The sequence below is a fragment of the Somniosus microcephalus genome, chromosome 2 (genome assembly GCF_052327205.1).
Source record: "Somniosus microcephalus isolate GS21.2 chromosome 2, FLI_Smic_1.0, whole genome shotgun sequence".
Taxonomy (NCBI): Eukaryota; Metazoa; Chordata; class Chondrichthyes; order Squaliformes; family Somniosidae; genus Somniosus; species Somniosus microcephalus.
Genome location: NC_140988.1, coordinates 216,762,243 through 216,780,369, shown reverse-complemented (window position 1 = coordinate 216,780,369; position 18,127 = coordinate 216,762,243). Strand labels below are relative to the sequence as shown.

General features: G+C 41.8%; 1 protein-coding gene across 1 annotated transcript in view; it reads left to right on the top strand.

The window, feature by feature from the left end:
* The window catches only part of atp8a1 (ATPase phospholipid transporting 8A1), a 546,817-nt gene extending 539,344 nt beyond the window's left edge, over positions 1-7,473 (top strand). The window contains exons 39-40 of the mRNA XM_085969404.1: positions 970-1,061; positions 3,812-7,473. Coding sequence (XP_085825530.1) covers positions 970-1,061; positions 3,812-3,909 — 190 coding nt within the window. The 3' untranslated portion in view covers positions 3,910-7,473. The remainder of the gene's footprint in view (positions 1-969; positions 1,062-3,811) is intronic.
* The last annotated feature ends 10,654 nt before the right edge of the window (positions 7,474-18,127 follow it).

Here is an 18,127-nt window from a genome sequence, read left to right as displayed (position 1 = left end):
AGAAGCTCTTACAATCTGTTTTTATACTTCTTGCTCGTTTACTCTCATACTTTTCTCCCTTTTTATCAATGTTTTGGTCATCCTTTGCTGGTTTTTAAAGCTCTCCCAATCCTCAGGTTTACTACTATTCTTTGCAACGTTATAAGCCTCTTTTAATCTAATACTGTCCTTATCTTTAGTTAGCCACTTTTCCCGTGGAGTTTTTACTTCTCAATGGAATGTTTATTCGTTGAGAATTTTGGAATATTTCTTTAAATGTTTGCCACTGCTTATCTGCCGTCATACCTTTTAATCTAATTTCCCAATCTACCTCCGCTAACTCGCCCCTCATACCTATGTAATTGGCTTTATTTAAGTTTAAGTCTCTCGTTTCTGACTGACTCCATATGTTCAAAAAGTGGACTCTTGTATATAAAAAGGCACTCTTTGAGGCTGGGCTTCCCACTGCTTTGCCAATGTTGCCTGATGGTGTTACCAACCTGTAACTTACAGTAATTCCCATGGTGACTATTTAACACGGAGTTGGAAGAGTTGTCCATTCTGTAGTCCTCGAGCATGAAATGTGTAAGAACTTTTTAAAAAAAACTTTTAATTTGCACTTTATCCAAAGGTGAAGCATAACCTAAACATTGAAATGTAAGCTTAGCATATTCAATATCAGCACCCTGAGGGTGGTGTAATGTAACTTGGTACTTTGCTTAAGTGTACAAGTGATTTTCCACTATATATTATATGGATATAGCTTTAGAGCTTAGGCATATGGTATTTATACTAGCTGGATTCTGATGGTTGATAAATAAAATGGTGTAAATTTGTCTTGTTTGGTGAAGAACTGGCAAATCAGCATTTATAAAGTTCAAAATGTATTAAGTTAAAAAATATTCCATCAAGTCACAACCAACAGGAGAATTAATATTGGCTTTGTCCTAAAACATTTCACACAATTCTAACTCTCTCTCTCCTGAAAAGCTTAAGCGAACGAGCTCAACTCTTAAAGAATGTTTTTAAGAAGAACACTTTCAATCTGCACCGTTCTGATTTGAACCAGCAGAGCTCATTACGTAAGTATCTTTCTCCCAAGTGTTTCCATTTTGCAAATCACTGTCCCAGGGTTTAGTAATTATAGTTAAACCCTTGTACTTCGAGTTAACTCTATGTGGTTCTGTTATTCTCCTGTTTTCTCCCCTCCCTTTCGCAGGGAACATAAAAACTGACTCAAAGCTTTTATAGATATGTGAAGAGAAAAAGATTGGTGAAGTCAAGCATAGGTCCCTTGTAGTCAGAATCAGGGGAATTTATAATGGCAGACCAATTAAATATATATTTTGGTTCTGCCTTCACAAAGGAGGACACAAATAACCTCCCAGATATGTCGGGGAACATAGGGTCTGATGAAAGGGAGGAACTGAAAGAAATCAGTATTTGTAGGGAAATGGTGTTAAGGAAATTGATGGGATTGAAGGCCGATAAATCCCCAGGGCCTGATAATCTACATCCTAGGGTACTTAAGGAAATGGCCCTAGAAACAGTAGATGCATTGCTGATCATCTTCCAACATTCGATGGAATCTGGAACAGTACCCATGGATTGGAGGGTAGCTAATGTTACCCCACTATTCAAAAAAGGTGGTAGAGAGAAAACGGGGAATTATAGACCGGTAATCCTGACATCGGTAGTGGGGAAAATGCTAGAGTCCATCATAAAAGATGTAATAGCAGAGCACTTGGAAAACAGTGACAGGATCGGACAAAGTCAACATGGATTTATAAAGGGTAAATCGTGCTTGACTAATCTACTGGAGTTTTTGAGGATGTAACTGATAAAATAGATAAGGGAGAACCAGTGGAGGTGGTGTATTTGGACTTTCAGAAGGCTTTCGATAAGGTCCCGCATAAGAGATTAGCGTGTAAAGTTAAGGCACATGGGATTGGGGGCAAGGTACTGACTTGGATAGAGAACTGGTTGGCAGACGGAAAGCAAAGAGTTGGAATAAACGGGTCTTTTTCCGAGTGGCAGGCAGTGACTAGTGGGGTACCGCAGGGATCGGTCCTTGGACCCCAGCTATTCACAATATATATTACTGATCTGGACAAGGGAACTAGATGTAATATCTCCAAATTTGCAGACGACACAAAGCTGGGTGGGCGTGTGTGCTGCGAGGAGGATGTCGAGAAACTCCAGGATGATTTGGACAGGTTGGGTGATTGGGCAGATGCAATATAATGTGGATAAATGTGAGGTTATCCACTTTGGTAGCAAAAACAGGAAGGCAGATTATTATCTGAATGGCAATAGATTGGAAGAAGGGGAAGTGCAACAAGACCTGGGTGTCCTTGTGCATCAGTTGCTGAAGGTAAGCATGCAGGTGCAGCAGGCGGTTAAGAAGGCAAACGGTATGTTGGCCTTCGTAGCGAGAGGGTTTGAGTACAGGAACAAGGATGTTTTGCTGCAGTTGTACAGGGCCTTGGTGAGACCACATCTTGAGTATTGTGTGCAGTTTTGGTCGCCTTATCTGAGGAAGGATGTTCTTGCCATGGAAGGAGTTCAGCGAAGATTCACCAGGCTGATACCTGGGATGGCAGGAATGACGTATGAGGAAAGATTGGATTGATTGGGCTTGTACTCGCTGGAGTTTAGAAGAATTAGAGGGGATCTCATTGAAACTTATAAAATTCTGACAGGACTGGACAGACTAGATGCAGGAAGAATATTCCTGATGGTCGGGGAGTCCAGAACCAGGGGTCACAGTCTAAGGATAAGGGGTAGGCCATTTAGGACACAAATGAGGAATTTCTTCACCCAGAGAGTGGTGAACCTGTGGAATTCTCTACCACAGAAGGCAGTGGAGGCCAATTCATTAAATATATTCAAGAAGGAGTTGGATATATTTCTCAAGGCTAAAGGGATCAAGAGGTATGGGGAGAAAGCAGGGACCGGGTACTGAATTTGGATGATCAGCCATGATCGCATTGAATGGCAGAGCAGGCTCGAGGGGCCGAATGGCCTACTCCTGCTCCTATCTTCTATGTTTCTATGTCACTGACCATAGAAGTACCCTCTTACAAGCAGATATGTAACGCTATGGATTCCTCTGTCATTCCTGACCTAGGCAGACGCAGGGAAAATCTGTCAATGGCTGAGGTGGATGGAACAACATTTTTTTTGTGTGTGTGAATGTTCATAGCCAGCAGTTTGGCTGAAAACTGGTGAGACTGATCACAAGTATTGGCAAGTGAGGGGGACCATTCACCGCCATTGAGAAGTGAAGCCATTCGTACTAAGGAAGGTGTAGGCATCATAATTATTACACTTTTAGCAGATCTCTGCTTTGAACTTTTAGTACCTCACAATCTTTTATCTCACAGTTTAGCTATTTGCATTTTATTTTTTTTAAATGAAGTTGTTGCATGATGATTATGAAGGCTAGAAAAGGACAGTTGCTCCTAGTCATTTCTAGATGTTATTTTTCATCAAGCATGTTAACTAGATCTTATTAATATAAAGAACCATCAGCAAATTTGAAACGTTACAGGAAACTCTTTGTAAATTAAAACACACAAACTTTTAAATGAAATGAGTTCATCCTGCTATTCAATTTTCACGTCTACTAACCTTCATGAAAGAAAATAGAATTCATTTCTCTAAGCTCTAATCTTTCTTCTCTGAATATATGCCATCTGCTTCTGTGTTGCCTACTGGGGGAGCGGGTTTATAATTATTGATAGTATAATGACAATAAACACAAGATGCATCACAAAATGTTCTTTTGTACTTTAATGCATGATATGCCACTTTATTTCTATTTTCATAGACGGTTATGCCTTCTCCCAAGATGAGAATGGCATTGTGTCCCAGTCTGAAGTGGTCAGGGTCTATGACACCACCAAACAAAGACAAGATGACTGGTAAACACCTAATACAGGAACATGGATTGCAAACCAGTACTTCAAATGAGAATGGGACATCAGACTTCAAAAGCTGAGATATCCAAGTATGAAAAATGTTGCTGTAAAGATCTTGGAAAAGCATGGATAGTTTTGTATGTTTTATGAAGGGGGAACGTGCTAATCACTTGTGTATTAAATAGACACAAACACTGTGCAAATCTATGTTAGCATAAACTCACTGTTAGAATGTCAACACAGTACTCATTAACAACTGGATAGGCAGGACTTGAAATTTGTCACTATACTTGATGGGCTGTCTTTTGATATGATTGTTTTAAAACCACAGATATATAAACATGAGTGTTATTTTGATTTTTAAACTCCGATCAGTATAAGCATTCATTTAATGTCTACAGGGCAGATGTGTATTACAATTGAATGCTATTTCCTAAATTTTCCTGTTCATTTCAAAATAAAATGTATACCAATTTAACCTTCAGCTAACTTTTTTGATAGATTTGTTACAGTTTTCTCTTCTGTGGGTGTTTAATTTTTGTTGCTATTGCTCAAAAAATCTTTTGGAGTATGCTTTTTATTATTATCTCATGGGTTCCTCATTTTGAATGATTCTGGAGGAAATATTTACTCCAATACTGCAAAGTTATACACCTATGTTGTGAAGCTGTACCTATATAAATCTACCATAACAATCCTGGAGTATTTTTTAATGTTCAAGTCACTGGGGGGAAAAAAGTGCAAACTGAATAGGAAACTGTTCAAAATGCTAAAATATGTTTTTTTAAATACAGTATTAAACATGATACTGGTGCTGCTCTTGTTGTCATTATTTGCCAAAACTAAAACTCTGTGTGAACTTTAGCCAACAGTAATATAATCACATCAGTTGATAGAATTAAACATCAACCCTATTCTCCAGTGTACTGTCATAGGAATGGAGCAAATTTCAAGTCCCGTTTCGAACTTTCCTGCTTCACTCTTTGTGGAGAGTGATTTGCACACGCATTGACTGATTAAAAGATGTGACTACTGCCTTCTTGGCACTTGCTTCTGAACTTGTGTCTTTCTCAAACTATGGCCTTGAATATGCTTTTCTCTTTGCCTAATATTCAAATTAATTTTCAGAGTGAAGCAGTGTTGTGTCTTTTCTGTGCCTGGCTACATGTCATTGTGTATATGCTTGTGAATTTAGTGACTTTTTAATGGATTTAATATTCAACAAACATTGTTTCAATATTTTTTAATTTCCAAAATAGCAGTGCTTTGCACTGCTTTACATCTCAAATGAGACAATGAGTGCAGGGGAGAGCGTTTCTGGTATAAAGTAGTACTTTTATACAGCTGCTAGTTTAAAATAACAGTACGAATAACTCCTACTGGACAGAATATTTCCTTGTTTTACTACTACTTTCTTGCCCATTGAAATGGTCAATTATATTGAAGGTTTTTTCCCTCATTCTTCTCGCACACGTTTTGCCACGGGCCTAAAAGCTGTAAAGAGTAAAATAAAGGTTAGAAAAGATGCTGTCATTATTTTGTTACTGGCTACCATCTCTAATAGGGTTAACTCGAGTCCTATTTTACATTAACTTTATCTAGATTGTTTAATTCCATGTGTTGATGTGTCAATTCATGACGCTTTCAATTCCAATTGTGTTTTTTGGTAAATGTATAGCTAAAATGTGTTTATTTCTACAAGCTGATCTTCAAGAAAAATCACTCTTTGCAGGATTCATTTCAGCAGTACTGATGAATCATTGCAAACAGTTTGGTTTCACGTTATTGCTTAAACAACTGTCATTTTTACAAAGTCAACAATTTCCTTCCTGGTACAAGTTGAATTAAATTTACTTCACCTGTATTATGTGGCTGTCACACTTTACACAGACCTGACAGCAGTAACCTGGATGTGACCTGTACGTAGGACCTCAAGTTTTGACTTCATAGAGGAACATCCTGTATTGTCTATTCACATGCATTAATGTGTTGCTTTTTTTTTTGCATTAAACTGCCTTAACTGCAAAACACAACCCATATTCTAAAAACTTTTATCAGCATTCCATTCAAAACTTGACTTTAGTGACTCTTTGTTTATGTGCAGTTTCTATAATAACTAATGTGAAGGGTGTTTTAATGCTCCAGTTTTAACATTGAGCATTTGCCAGAGAACATCTATTGACTAATATTGGATATAAAAATAGATTTCAGCAAACAGTGAGATATAAGGCAAGAACAGTGGAACACATGCATACATGTGAGTACAACATGCAGCATAATTTGCAATGTTCCATTCTAAAAGTAACTTAATAGTAAACTTTGCTACTACTGCAATTTCTGAAAATTTGCAGCAAACCAATGTTGCAGAATGTGACACCAACTCAAAAATAGTAGCAAAATACAACTTAAAAATACACAAACAGATTGCGAATAGAATCCAGTTACTGTCATCTCTTGATTTGCAGCTTGCTGTGTCCATATGCTCATTCTATGTGCCACATATCTGTGTGTGTCATAAAATTGTTGAATGAATGTCAGAAAAGGTGGAAGTTTCAAAGCATATAATTACTTTGTGGTGTTTTTTAGCTGTCGTCTTCCTCCCCTATGAGAGGTGCACTGTGTAGTGTGTTTGGTTGTCCTGTCTGTATTCTTGTCTAACTGCATGAGGTCAAGTGTTACATGTACATTGTTAGTGCATGACTAATTTTCTGATCTTGCTACACTTCTGGTTCAAGGTTAGAGACAAATGATTTAGATTAATGAAAGGTAACACCATGCAGCAGATTTCAGTGGACAAAGTAATTGTGTGTTTCCTGGCCAATTATTGTGTGCGTCCTCCATTTTGGAATAAAAATCTTTGTCAATATAACTGACTAATGGCTTTAAATTATTTTGTGCATTTGAATTCACACTGACTTGGTATCCATTTGGTTCTGTGAAAGGCTGTATCTGAATAGGCTATGGAATGTGTACTTTGCTTTACTTAGCCTTAAGACCATACAATAAAAACGGATGTGAAAATATTACGATACATTTTAAATGAATTGAACATGACTACTTCAAAATAAGAGATCAAATTTCAAAAGGAGTTTGTTCAATGTGACAACAAAGTAAAGTGAAAGTTGTAATGCATGTTTACTACATTAGTAATAAGTAAACAAAGTTCGCCTTCCATTGTTGCCAGTCTTGTATAGTATTTAAAATCAGTCTAATTTAATGGTGGAATTTGGCTTGACTGTCATGTAAAGATGAAACATATTCTGAACATTGGGTCAGGATTTTTCTGCCAGACTTCCAGAATGTTGATTAAATTTCTCTAGTTTGGTTTTGCACTGCATGAATGGTGACCTTCAAATTCAATGTTCATTGTATTTCTCAGGTTTAGTTTTAACTTACAGTAAGGAAATGCACTGTTTTATATTTTGTTGTAAATCTTCAGTACTGTATTTTCTTTAATTCTGCTAACTTGCCATTGACTTGTGAATTGCATGGTAGCAATTGCAACTCTTAAATGTTATGTCTTTTGATTGTCATAAGGATCACATAATAAAACTAAATTTACAAACCTTGACCATTCATGTGTTCATGTTTTAACCATGTACAACCATTTTAAAATGTTAAAGTTAGGTAAGAATCAGAAGCTCAAATTATATTAAGTGTGAGCAGATAGTTAGCACAAACAGTTCAGTACAAAGAACTGTAAAGTAGGACATTTTGGGAAGAAGAAAGTATACCCTAAATAGTAAAGATCACCAAGAGTGAAGGAACAGAGAGATCTTGGGGGGTGCAGATACACCTATCTTTAACAGTGGGAGTGCAGGAAGAGAGGCTATTGTTGTGTCTGTGTATAATAAGACACAGACTGCAGGAGAAACGGTACAACAGGTGTTTACTCAACATGGCTCATAGTGGAACTGATCTGTACAGATTACTACTCAGTGCTATATACAGGTGTGGTCACTGCCGGTACTACAGTATACATGAGCTGTAAAAAGTAGTTCCCCCCTTAAAGGTATATACATTACAATTCCTCCCCTTTTAGATTAACAGTACCATAACACTCATTTAACAATTAAATATCGAACTAATTACAATTAACACTTTTAACATGCAACATTAGCTGAAAATAGTCTATTTATATATTCAGTCTTTGGGGAGGCTTCCTGATCCTTTCTGGATAGCGCCTTTCCCGAGTGTCTTGCTCTTGGTGCGGAGGCGATTCTGGCCCCCTGTAGTCGGTTGGTTCATCTTCCGATGCTACTGTTTCTGGGGTAGATGCGACCTGTACGTCGGGTTCATCACCAGGTACGTATGGGCAAGGCATGGGGTTGACTTGTTCCTGTGACTCTAGGATCTGGTCAGCATGGCGTCTCACGATGCTCTCCCCAATGTCCACTGTGTACATTAGTGGGCCCTGCCGTGTGCATATCGTTCCTGGCTGCCATTTTTCTGTTTGGTAGTCGCGGGCCAAGACTGGTTGCCCTACATTGAAGCTCCTTGTTGGCTTCTCATGGATGTGCTGGAATTGCTTACTCTCAACATCTCTTCGTACGTTAGATCTGAGCAAATCCAGGCGAGATCTTAACCTTCGGTTAAAGAACATCATGGCTGGGGCCTGGTTGGTGACTGCATGTGTCGCATTCCAGTAGGCGAACAGGAAATTGTCCACCTTGTGCTGCAGCGGAATGTTGTCATTGTACATAGCCTTTGTTGCCTTCTTAAAGGTTTGTACGAACCTCTCAGCCAATCCATTTGTGGCTGGATGATACGGGACGGATGTGTAATGCCTTACCCCATTCTTTTTCAAGAACCTCCGGAACTCTTCGGACACAAACTGTGGTCCATTGTCGGAGCAAATCTGTTCTGGCAAGCCATTCCTGGCAAAAATGGTACGTAGGACTGCAATAATTTTCTCCGTGGTGGTGGAGGACATTTTGATCACCTCAGGCCATTTCGAGTGCGCATCCACGGCTATTAAAAACATTGAGTCCATGAATGGACCAGCAAAATCAATATGCACCCGTTGCCATGGAGCTGAGGGCCACTCCCATGGGTGTAGAGGGGCCTGTGGTGGTGCATTTTGGACTCTCTGGCATCCTGAGCAGCTCTTGGTCAGGTCCTCGATTTGTTTATCGATTCCCGGCCACCACACATAAGCCCTGGCTCGGCTTTTCATTTTTACCCCTCCCAGATGACCCTCATGAAGCTCATTGAGCACTCTATCCCTTAACTTGGGTGGAATTACCACTCGGGATCCACACATCAAGGTCCCCCGGCACACTGACAGCTGTTCTCTCCTTGTCGAGAATGCTGGCAACAGTGAGTCGCCATGTGCTGGCCATCCCTTCACCGTCAAATCATATACCCGAGACAGTGTCGGGTCATTTCGGGTTTCCTTTTCGATACAAGCGTTAGTTACCGATAGGTATTCAACTATAGTCGAATGGAATATTTCGACAGGATCCACTGCTGGTGCTTCCTCCGCAGTAGGCAGTGGCAGGCGTGATAGCCCATCAGCATTTCCATGCTGTTTCGTGCCCTTATATTCAATCTCATAGTGGTGCACCCCTAGAAAAAGTGACCATCTTTGTAGTCGTTGTGCAGTCATCACCGGAACGCCCTTCTTCGGATTAAAAATGGAAACAAGAGGCTGATGATCAGTCAGCAAGGTGAATTTCTGCCCGTGCAGATAGTGATTGAACTTTTTCACTCCCCACACTAGGCTGAGGGCCTCCCTGTCAATCTGGGCGTAGTTACGCTCGGCTGAGGTTAGTGATCGTGACGCAAAGGCTATTGGCCTCTCTGAGCCGTCCGAGAATTTGTGCGGCAGCACCGCTCCAATGCCGTAGGGTGACGCATCACGTGCCAACTGAATTGGTAATGCTGTGTTGTAATGGGCCAATACCTCTTTCGATGTGATTAGTGTTTTGCTCTTCTGGAAAGCTCATCTACATTCGTCACTCCACTTCCATGGCACCCCAGTTTGCAGTAGTGTTCAGTGGGTGCAGTATTGTAGACAAATTTGGCAAGAACTTATGGTAGTAGTTTACCAGCCCGAGGAACGACCTCAGTTGTGACACATTTTCTGCTGCTGGAGCCTTGACTACTGCCTCAATCTTCTCTGGGGACTTATGTAACCCCTCTTTATCGATAACGTGGCCACAATACAAGACCTCTTCTAAAAAACTCGCATTTGGGGCGGTTAGCTCGGAGCCCATATTCCTGCAATCTAGTGAGCACCTGCTCCAGGTTGGCAAGGTGATCACTGTCATTTTCGCCCGTGACCAGGATGTCGTCCAAATAACACTGGGTCCCTGGGATCCCTTGCAGGACTTGTTCCATTGCCCTCTGCCAAATAGCCGGAGCTGATGCTACCCCGAATACCAGCCGGTTGTATTGGTAGAGACCTTTATGGGTGTTGATTGTGAGGTATTTTTTTGATGCTTCTACCTCCATTTGCAGATACGCCTGGGCCAGATCAATCTTAGTGAAGCGTTTCCCTCCAGATAGCAAGGTGAAAATACCTTCAATCCGCGGAAGTGGATATTGTACGGTGTGAAGGACCGGGTTCACTGTTACCTTAAAGTCCCCACAGATGCGAACCTTCCTTGGTTCCCCAGGCGTGCTGCTCAATGACTTTTTCATCACAGGGATGATGGGTGTAGCCCACTCGCTCCAGTCTACCTTGGACAGTACACCTGAATGTTCCAGACTCTCCAGCTCTGCTTTGACGGCTGGGCGGATCGCATAAGGTACCGGTCTGGCCTTTTAAAAAATTTTGGCCTTGCGTTTTCTTCCATTTTAATCATCGCTGTCATGCCTTTTAGTGTTCTGAGTCCTTGCTGAAACACTTCTTTCGCGTCAGTTAGGATCTTTGACAGTCGCCCAGGTGTGACGTCGTCATCCTTTTTGTCAGCCACAGTCAGTGCCTGTATGGAATGCCAATCCAGTTGTATTTTCCGGATCCATTCACATCCCAGTAATGGTGGTCCTCCATCTTGCAATACATACAGGTCTAGTTTTGGTGTTTCCTTACCGTTATATATAACGGTCACCCCTTCCTTTGGGGTAGACTTTTTGACCCGTGTACGTCTTCAAAATAATTTTTGTGTCTCTCAAGGGTATGTGTGAGAATAGCCGCTCATAGTCCCGTCGGTTTATGACTGTTAGGGCTGATCCTGTGTCCAATTCCATCTTTACCTGGACCCCTGCTATCTTGAGAGTGACCCAAATGGTTCGGTGATCCTCCGTTGTGATCACATTATGTAGTTTCAGACAACCCAGTTCCCTGCTTTCGGAGTCGTTATCACTCTTTTGTTCGTCTGAACTATTCTCCATCATCTTATGTACCTTCTTGTACTTTCCTTTGGTAGGTTTCTTATTGCAGGTTTTCTTTCCCGACCTGCAGACTCGTGCTATGTGTCCTACTTTTCCACACTGTCTGCACACTTTGGCCCAGAACTTGGTGTCGGGGGCTTGCCGCGCGTGCAAGCCCCCGATGTGCACTTACCCGGCGCGCCGACATCTGAAACCTGGCCCGCAGTGGATTTCCTGTCAGTGGCCCGGTTCTGATGTTGGCGCGCTGTGCTAACCTGACCCAGCGGCGTAGTTAGTGCGATGTGCTGGCTGGGATCAGGTGAGCACTGTTCAGCCAATCAGGGGAGGGGAAACTTCATTCTTAAGTTTGAGAGTAAGAACTGTCAAACTCATGAAAAGTACTGCACCCCAAAACACTACTTAAACTTTAAATAAAATTTTAAGAAACATCCCAATCATTAAATTAAGTATAAATAAGTTTAAAAAAATAATTTAAACAATAATTTTTTTTTTTGAAAAAAATAAATTTTTAATAAAAAGGGTCTAAAACTAAACTTACCTTATTGTAGATTCTTTAAAATAATAAACCTGTGGGGAAAAAAAATTCTAAATTGCACTAAAACACCACTTACCTGTAAAAATAAATACTTACGTGTGCTTTTTACAAGCGTAAAGACCGGAGGCATTTACACATGCGCAAATCCCCCAAAACAGAGGAAATCCAAGACGCACGTGCTGCCCCCTACAGCGCACGCACTAGCCTCTTCACCTCTTGGGTTAGAGGAGAGGAAATGCCGGTTTTCAGCGCAGGCGCTGCGCATGCTGAAAACCGGCATTTCCTCCGGCCAGACGCGTGAGTACCCCTTCCGTACTCATGCGTTTGGGGAGGAATTACTGCCCCTTTTGTCTTTGAACCAGCAATCATTCTGGTCATGTGTTGTTCTGCCGCAGCGATAGCACTTCCCTGTTCCATATGACATTTCGTTTGTGCCATATTCTTGCGGTCTCTTGTATCTCTGCAGCACCCCGTGCTGCTGCTTCATATGATACCGCAATGCTGAAAACCTTTTCCAGCGTAAGGTCCTTTTCAGATAAAAGCCGTTTCTGGGTTCCTTCACTTTGAAGCCCACACACAAACTTGTCCCTTAAGGTATCTGCCAGTCCCGCTCCAAACTGGCAGTGTTTCGATAGTTTGCGCAGTTCTGTTAAATAATCAGCATTGCTTTCATCCTTATGCTGGTTCCGTTTGTGAAACTTGAATCTTTCTGCTATCAGCAGGGGTGTGGGGTTTAAATGTTCCTGTAGTATCGTTACTATGTCTTCAAAACTCTTTTCCATTGGCTTCGTTGGGGTTACTAGATTTCGTAATAACCCATACGTCTCTGCACCCATTAAATTTAACAATGCCGACGCTTTCTTGTCATCTGACACCTCATTTGCCTTGCAGTACACCTCTATTTGTTCGACATATGTAGTCCAATCTTCGACTTCACTGTCAAATGCGGTGATACTGCCACTCTTCGGCATTTTGGGTGTGGTTTAAAATGGCTTCTCCCAATGGCTTAAAATGGCATCTCCCGCGCTTTCCTTCCTCCCCCGCTGCTGCCAACGCCGCTCCTGGCGTTTCTCGTGGCAATGGCGGCACCCTGTAGGTTTCACGCACTTCTCCTGCACTGCTGCCAACGCCGCTCTCGGCGGTCATCGTGGCAATGGCGGCGCCTCTCTCTCCCTCTCTTCAACGCTGCTCGGCCCCTGAACACCGGCTGTGCGCTCTGCCCTCTCTCTCTCCCCCATCGACGCTGCTCGGCCCTTTGCTGTGCCGCTCGGTCGGGCTCTAGCCCGCCGCTGTCCGGGAAGGGTCTGCGCACTACCTGTTGCCAGCCCGTTTCGCTGGACCACCTCGACTGGAAAGCCAAGCCTGGCTCTCGACAGCCTCCCCCACAATTCTTGAGTCTCTGCTGGATGACTGGGCGGTTGCCCGTGGTCGACGCCCGAGTCTCTGGCCTTGACCTCCAATCCACTGATCTCCAGGAACGAATCCCCGGGAGGTGATGCAGAGTTGCAGGTAGGTTCGAACTTGTCTCGTCGCCAATGTTGTGTCTGTGTATAATAAGACACAGACTGCAGGAGAAACGGTACAACAGGTGTTTACTCAACGTGGCTCACAGTGGAACTGATCTGTACAGATTACTACTCAGTGCTATATACAGGTGTGGTCACTGCCGGTACTACAGTATACATGAGCTGTAAAAAGTAGTTCCCCCCCCCCTTAAAGGTATATACATTACAGCTATAAATTGACACATTGGACTCTGGGTTTTAATCATAGGGGACACTGAATATGAAAGCAACGAAGTAATGTTGAAATTGTACAAAACTTTGGTTAGACTACAGTTGGATATGCAGTTCTTGACAAGCCGTGGAAAGGTAGTAGTGAAGAAAAGCTTGAAAATTGAACTTTTTCCACTGAATAGTTAAAAGGGATCTAATAGAGATTTTTGAAAGGGTATACAGTGAAAGATTGCACTGTCTGGTGAATCGGTAGCAAGGAGGCTTAGCCTGAGAATTATCACTAGAGGAATGAGGAGGAAGTTAGAAGAAATGTTTTCACAGAGGTTTATTAGAACTTTAAATGCTTTACCACAAATGTATATTAAGGCAGAGCCTAAAATGTCATTTAACAGGGAATTGGATATGTTTTTGGAAAGGAAGAATATAGAACAATATGGGGAAATGGGATTACAGTAAATAGCTCCCAAGTGCTGGTAGCACAAATGTGGTGGAACACATGGACTCCTGCAGTATTGTAATTTCTGTTCTTATAACTAATTTAAGAACTAGGAGCAGGAGTAGGCCATTTGGCCCTTCAAGCCTGCTCCGCCATTCAATGAGATCATGGCTGGTCTTCTACCTCATCTTCACTTTCCCGCACTATCCCCATAACCCTTGATACTCTTAATATTCAAAAATCTATCAATCTCTGTCTTGAATATACTCAATGACTGAGCCTCCACAGCCCTCTGGGGTAGCGAATTCCAAAGATTCACCACCCTCTGAGTGAAGAAATTTCTCCATCTCAGTCCTAAATGGCTGACCCCTTATTCTGAGACTGTGACCCCTAGTTCTAGACTCCCCAGCCAGGGGAAACATCCTCCCTGCATCTACCCTGCCAAGCCCTGTAAGAATCTTGTATGCTTCAATGAGACCACCTCTCATTCTTCTAAACTCTAGAGAATATAGGTCTAGTCTACTCCAATCTGTCCTCCTAGGACAATTCCCCCCATCCCAGGAACCAGTCTGGTGAACCTTCGTTGCACTCCCTCTATGGCAAGTATATCCTTACTTGGGTAAGGAGACCAAAACTGTACACAATACTCCAGGTGTGGTCTCACCAGGGCCCTATATCATTATTGCAGTAAGATGTCTTTACTCTTATACTGAAATCCTCTTGTAATAAAGGCCAACATATCATTTGCTTTCCTAATTGCTTGCTGTATCTGCATGTTAACTTACTGTGATTATAACGATGCTGCTAATTATGGCACACGTGCAAATATCAAATTTAAGATTAAGGTAAACTAAAATCTTTCAAACTTATACCTAAAGAAGAAACTACTGTAGTAAAATGGTCAGAAGCAGATTGCAATATTAAATATGCACATTTATATCAATAAATTCAGAGATCAGTGCTGCTCAAATCATGCCACACTATGCTCTGGCAAAATCATAAAATTAATAAGTAGCGGCTGCTACCTGTTACCGAATGCTGCCATGTCTGTTGTGTACAAAAGAACCTAAAGGGCCAGATTTTGCAGAGCAAACCGTCCCACTTGCATTTGCCCATAGACTTTCTATGAGCTTTTGCACTGGAAGGTCCAGACAGCCAACTATCGAAAAAGCACAGTGCCCTCGACAGAGCATCGGGGACCTTAATGAACAGTGCACGCAAATGTACATCTCCTTCACCAATCAGATTGAAGAATTGTTAATGAGCAGCGCAGAGTCTGAACCAGGAGGTGTCAGTTAGAATATTCAATTCAATGTCAAATCAGGTACAGAAAGTGAAATAATTAGAAGGAAAGAAAGATTGGATTAAGAGAGAGGGATAAAAGAGACAAAGTAAAAGTTTAAAAAATTATTCTAATTTTTTAAATCTCCAACAATAATTAAAACCTGAAGGAATGCAACTCCACACTTGGTAAAGTTAATTTTCACTGCCAGAGAGGTTGTTTGGCTGTGTAAGACTTACCACACCATTAAAAGGGTACTTAGACTGGAACTATTTCTGGTGAGTTTACTGCGTATATTTCAGGTAAGTACAGCAACTTCACACCATTCGATGTATTTCAGTGGCGAGTCTCTCAGCAAAATACCATTATCGCAGTTTCTGGAGGAGCGGGGCATCTTGGACAGCAACTTCCGATTTACGCATTTTACTGGAAGTTGCTGTCCGATTTACATGTTAATAATGGTGAGCACAGTTCGCCTCGCTGTTATTTCAACTGCAAAATCCAGCCCAGTATGTAATTGTTATAATTGTTGGAGAGTTTTTTTTTTTACATTTCTTTTCCTCTTCTCTCTCTCTCAATCCAATCTTTATTTCCCTCTATTTCTCTTTCTATACTTGATTTGACATTGAATTGACCGATTCTAAATTACACTTTTCTGTCTTTCTGCTGTTAATTTCAGAATCCTTCAGTCTGATTGGTTAAAGAGATACACAGTTGCTTGCCCTGTTCACTTAGATTTCAGATGGCTTGTAGAGGGCACTGCGCCGTTTCCATCTTGCACTTCCAGCAATTTGCAGGGCAAAATATCGTCGACATTAAACAGGCAAGGGCAAGTCTAATTAAAGGCGGGCACCGTTCATTGGCCTACCACAGCAATTTTTGGGCCATTATGAAGTTGAGATGACATTGCTAAACTTCTGGAACTTAGCATTCACTGTTTGACATCATCTCAGCTTCTCAATGTATTACTGCATTTTAACACATTCCACCTTGCATTTACCTGTACTGTAGTACAGTGGTTGTTACTGAACTAGTAATCAAATGCACATACAAAAATGATGGACAGGAAAAGACCCACTATTCCATCTAGCCTGTCCCATAAAGTTGTGATGCCAGATTCATTACGATACGGACACTAACTACGCACCCAGAGCCATCTAATCTGGGAGAGGCAAAAACAGACAAACCCAGGCCAAATGTAGAAAATTCCTGTCCAACTCCTTTAGACGATCGAAACTAGCCCAGGAGATCACACTGACCCTGATTTATATTACAGGATATAAATCAGGGTCAGTGTATGAGGTGATCTCTGCCCCAGCCAGAAAGAGGTCCAGCTCTCTTAAAGAAATTCAGAGAATCGGCATTCACTGCACGATCAGGCAACCTGTTCCACAGGTCCACTATTCTGAGAAAAAAACAACTGCCTGACATCCAACCTAGTTCTGCCCTTGCATAACTTGGGCCATTTTTGGGCCATTATGAAGTTGAGATGACATTGCTAAACTTCTGGAACTTAGCATTCACTGTTTGACATCATCTCAGCTTCTCAATGTACGGCACGGTGGCATAGTGGTTAGCACTGTTGCCTCACAGCGCCAGGGACCCGGGTTCGAATCCGGCCTCGGGTGACTGTGTGGAGTTTGCACATTCTCCCCGTGTTTGCGTGGGTTTCCTCCGGGTGCTCCGGTTTCCTCCCACAGTCCAAAGATGTGCGGGTTAGGATGGTTGGCTATGATAAATTGACCCTTAGTGTTAGGGGGATTAAATACGTGGGGTTACGGGGATAGGGTGGGATATGTGTTGGTCTAGGGGTTACAGGGATCAGGTGGGATATGTGTCGGTGCAGGCTCGATGGGCCGAAATGGCCTCTATCTGCACTGTGGGGTTTCTGTGATTCTGTGATAACTTGCAAATGTAACCCCTGGTTCTCCCTAACCTATCCAGTTGAAATAATTTGTCCACATAAACTCAATCTAGTCCATTCTTTTATAAATTTTAATAAAATCACGCAAGTCTGCATTTTTCTGCACTTTGAGCCTATCTGGGTAACTAAGGTGTTTTAGACTGGAAATTAATCTGGTGGCCCTCCTCTGCACCTTTTCCAGAGCCTCAACATCCTCCACCATGTGAGATCATTAAAACTTAGTACAGTATTGTAACTGAGGCCTAACCAAGATCTTGTACAAGGGTAAAATGATATGATTTGTTTTGTAGTGAATTGTCCTGTGAATACAACCTCAAAACCTGTGAATCACAGCATTGGTCATCAACATTAAGAGTGATGCACTTAACACCCAGATTTCTCTCTCACCGCTGGCTTCAATTCTGTTTCCTGTAGGGTATGGTTACCAACTCTTGTTGGAGGCATTCCTGGAGGTTTGATCATCTGACATGATATCTGCAAATATTATTGCATTTACTTTATAAAGGTTGGGTCCCCTGTCATTGAGTATCTTTGCTCCTGGTTTTGTGACAGCAGCTGTTGTGCGATATGTTCCTGGAACCAGGAAACCACCTGCGAGCAGGCAAAGGGGGGAAACTGAATGTCGGGGAGTGATTCGTGGGGAGGAAACTAAAGGTGGGAGGAACTTTGATTCCACCAGTAACTAATAGTAATTCACTGACGTTGCAACAATAACTAATAGTAACACTGGTAATACTCAGATTCCTCTCATAAACAACAGTAATACAATAACTCACTGATATATATGTATAGTCTCTGTAACTGGTAGCAATAGGTGTAATTAGTAGTGATCCTATAACCCGCTAAAATTCAACGTGGAACTAGTCAGAATCCCCTGCACTGTACAAAATGTGGTCAGGCTCCCCAGTTGATGCCACGTTTAATAGGCCCTGGTTTAAACTCGGGTTCTGAATGAGGGTGACAATTCTAAACTT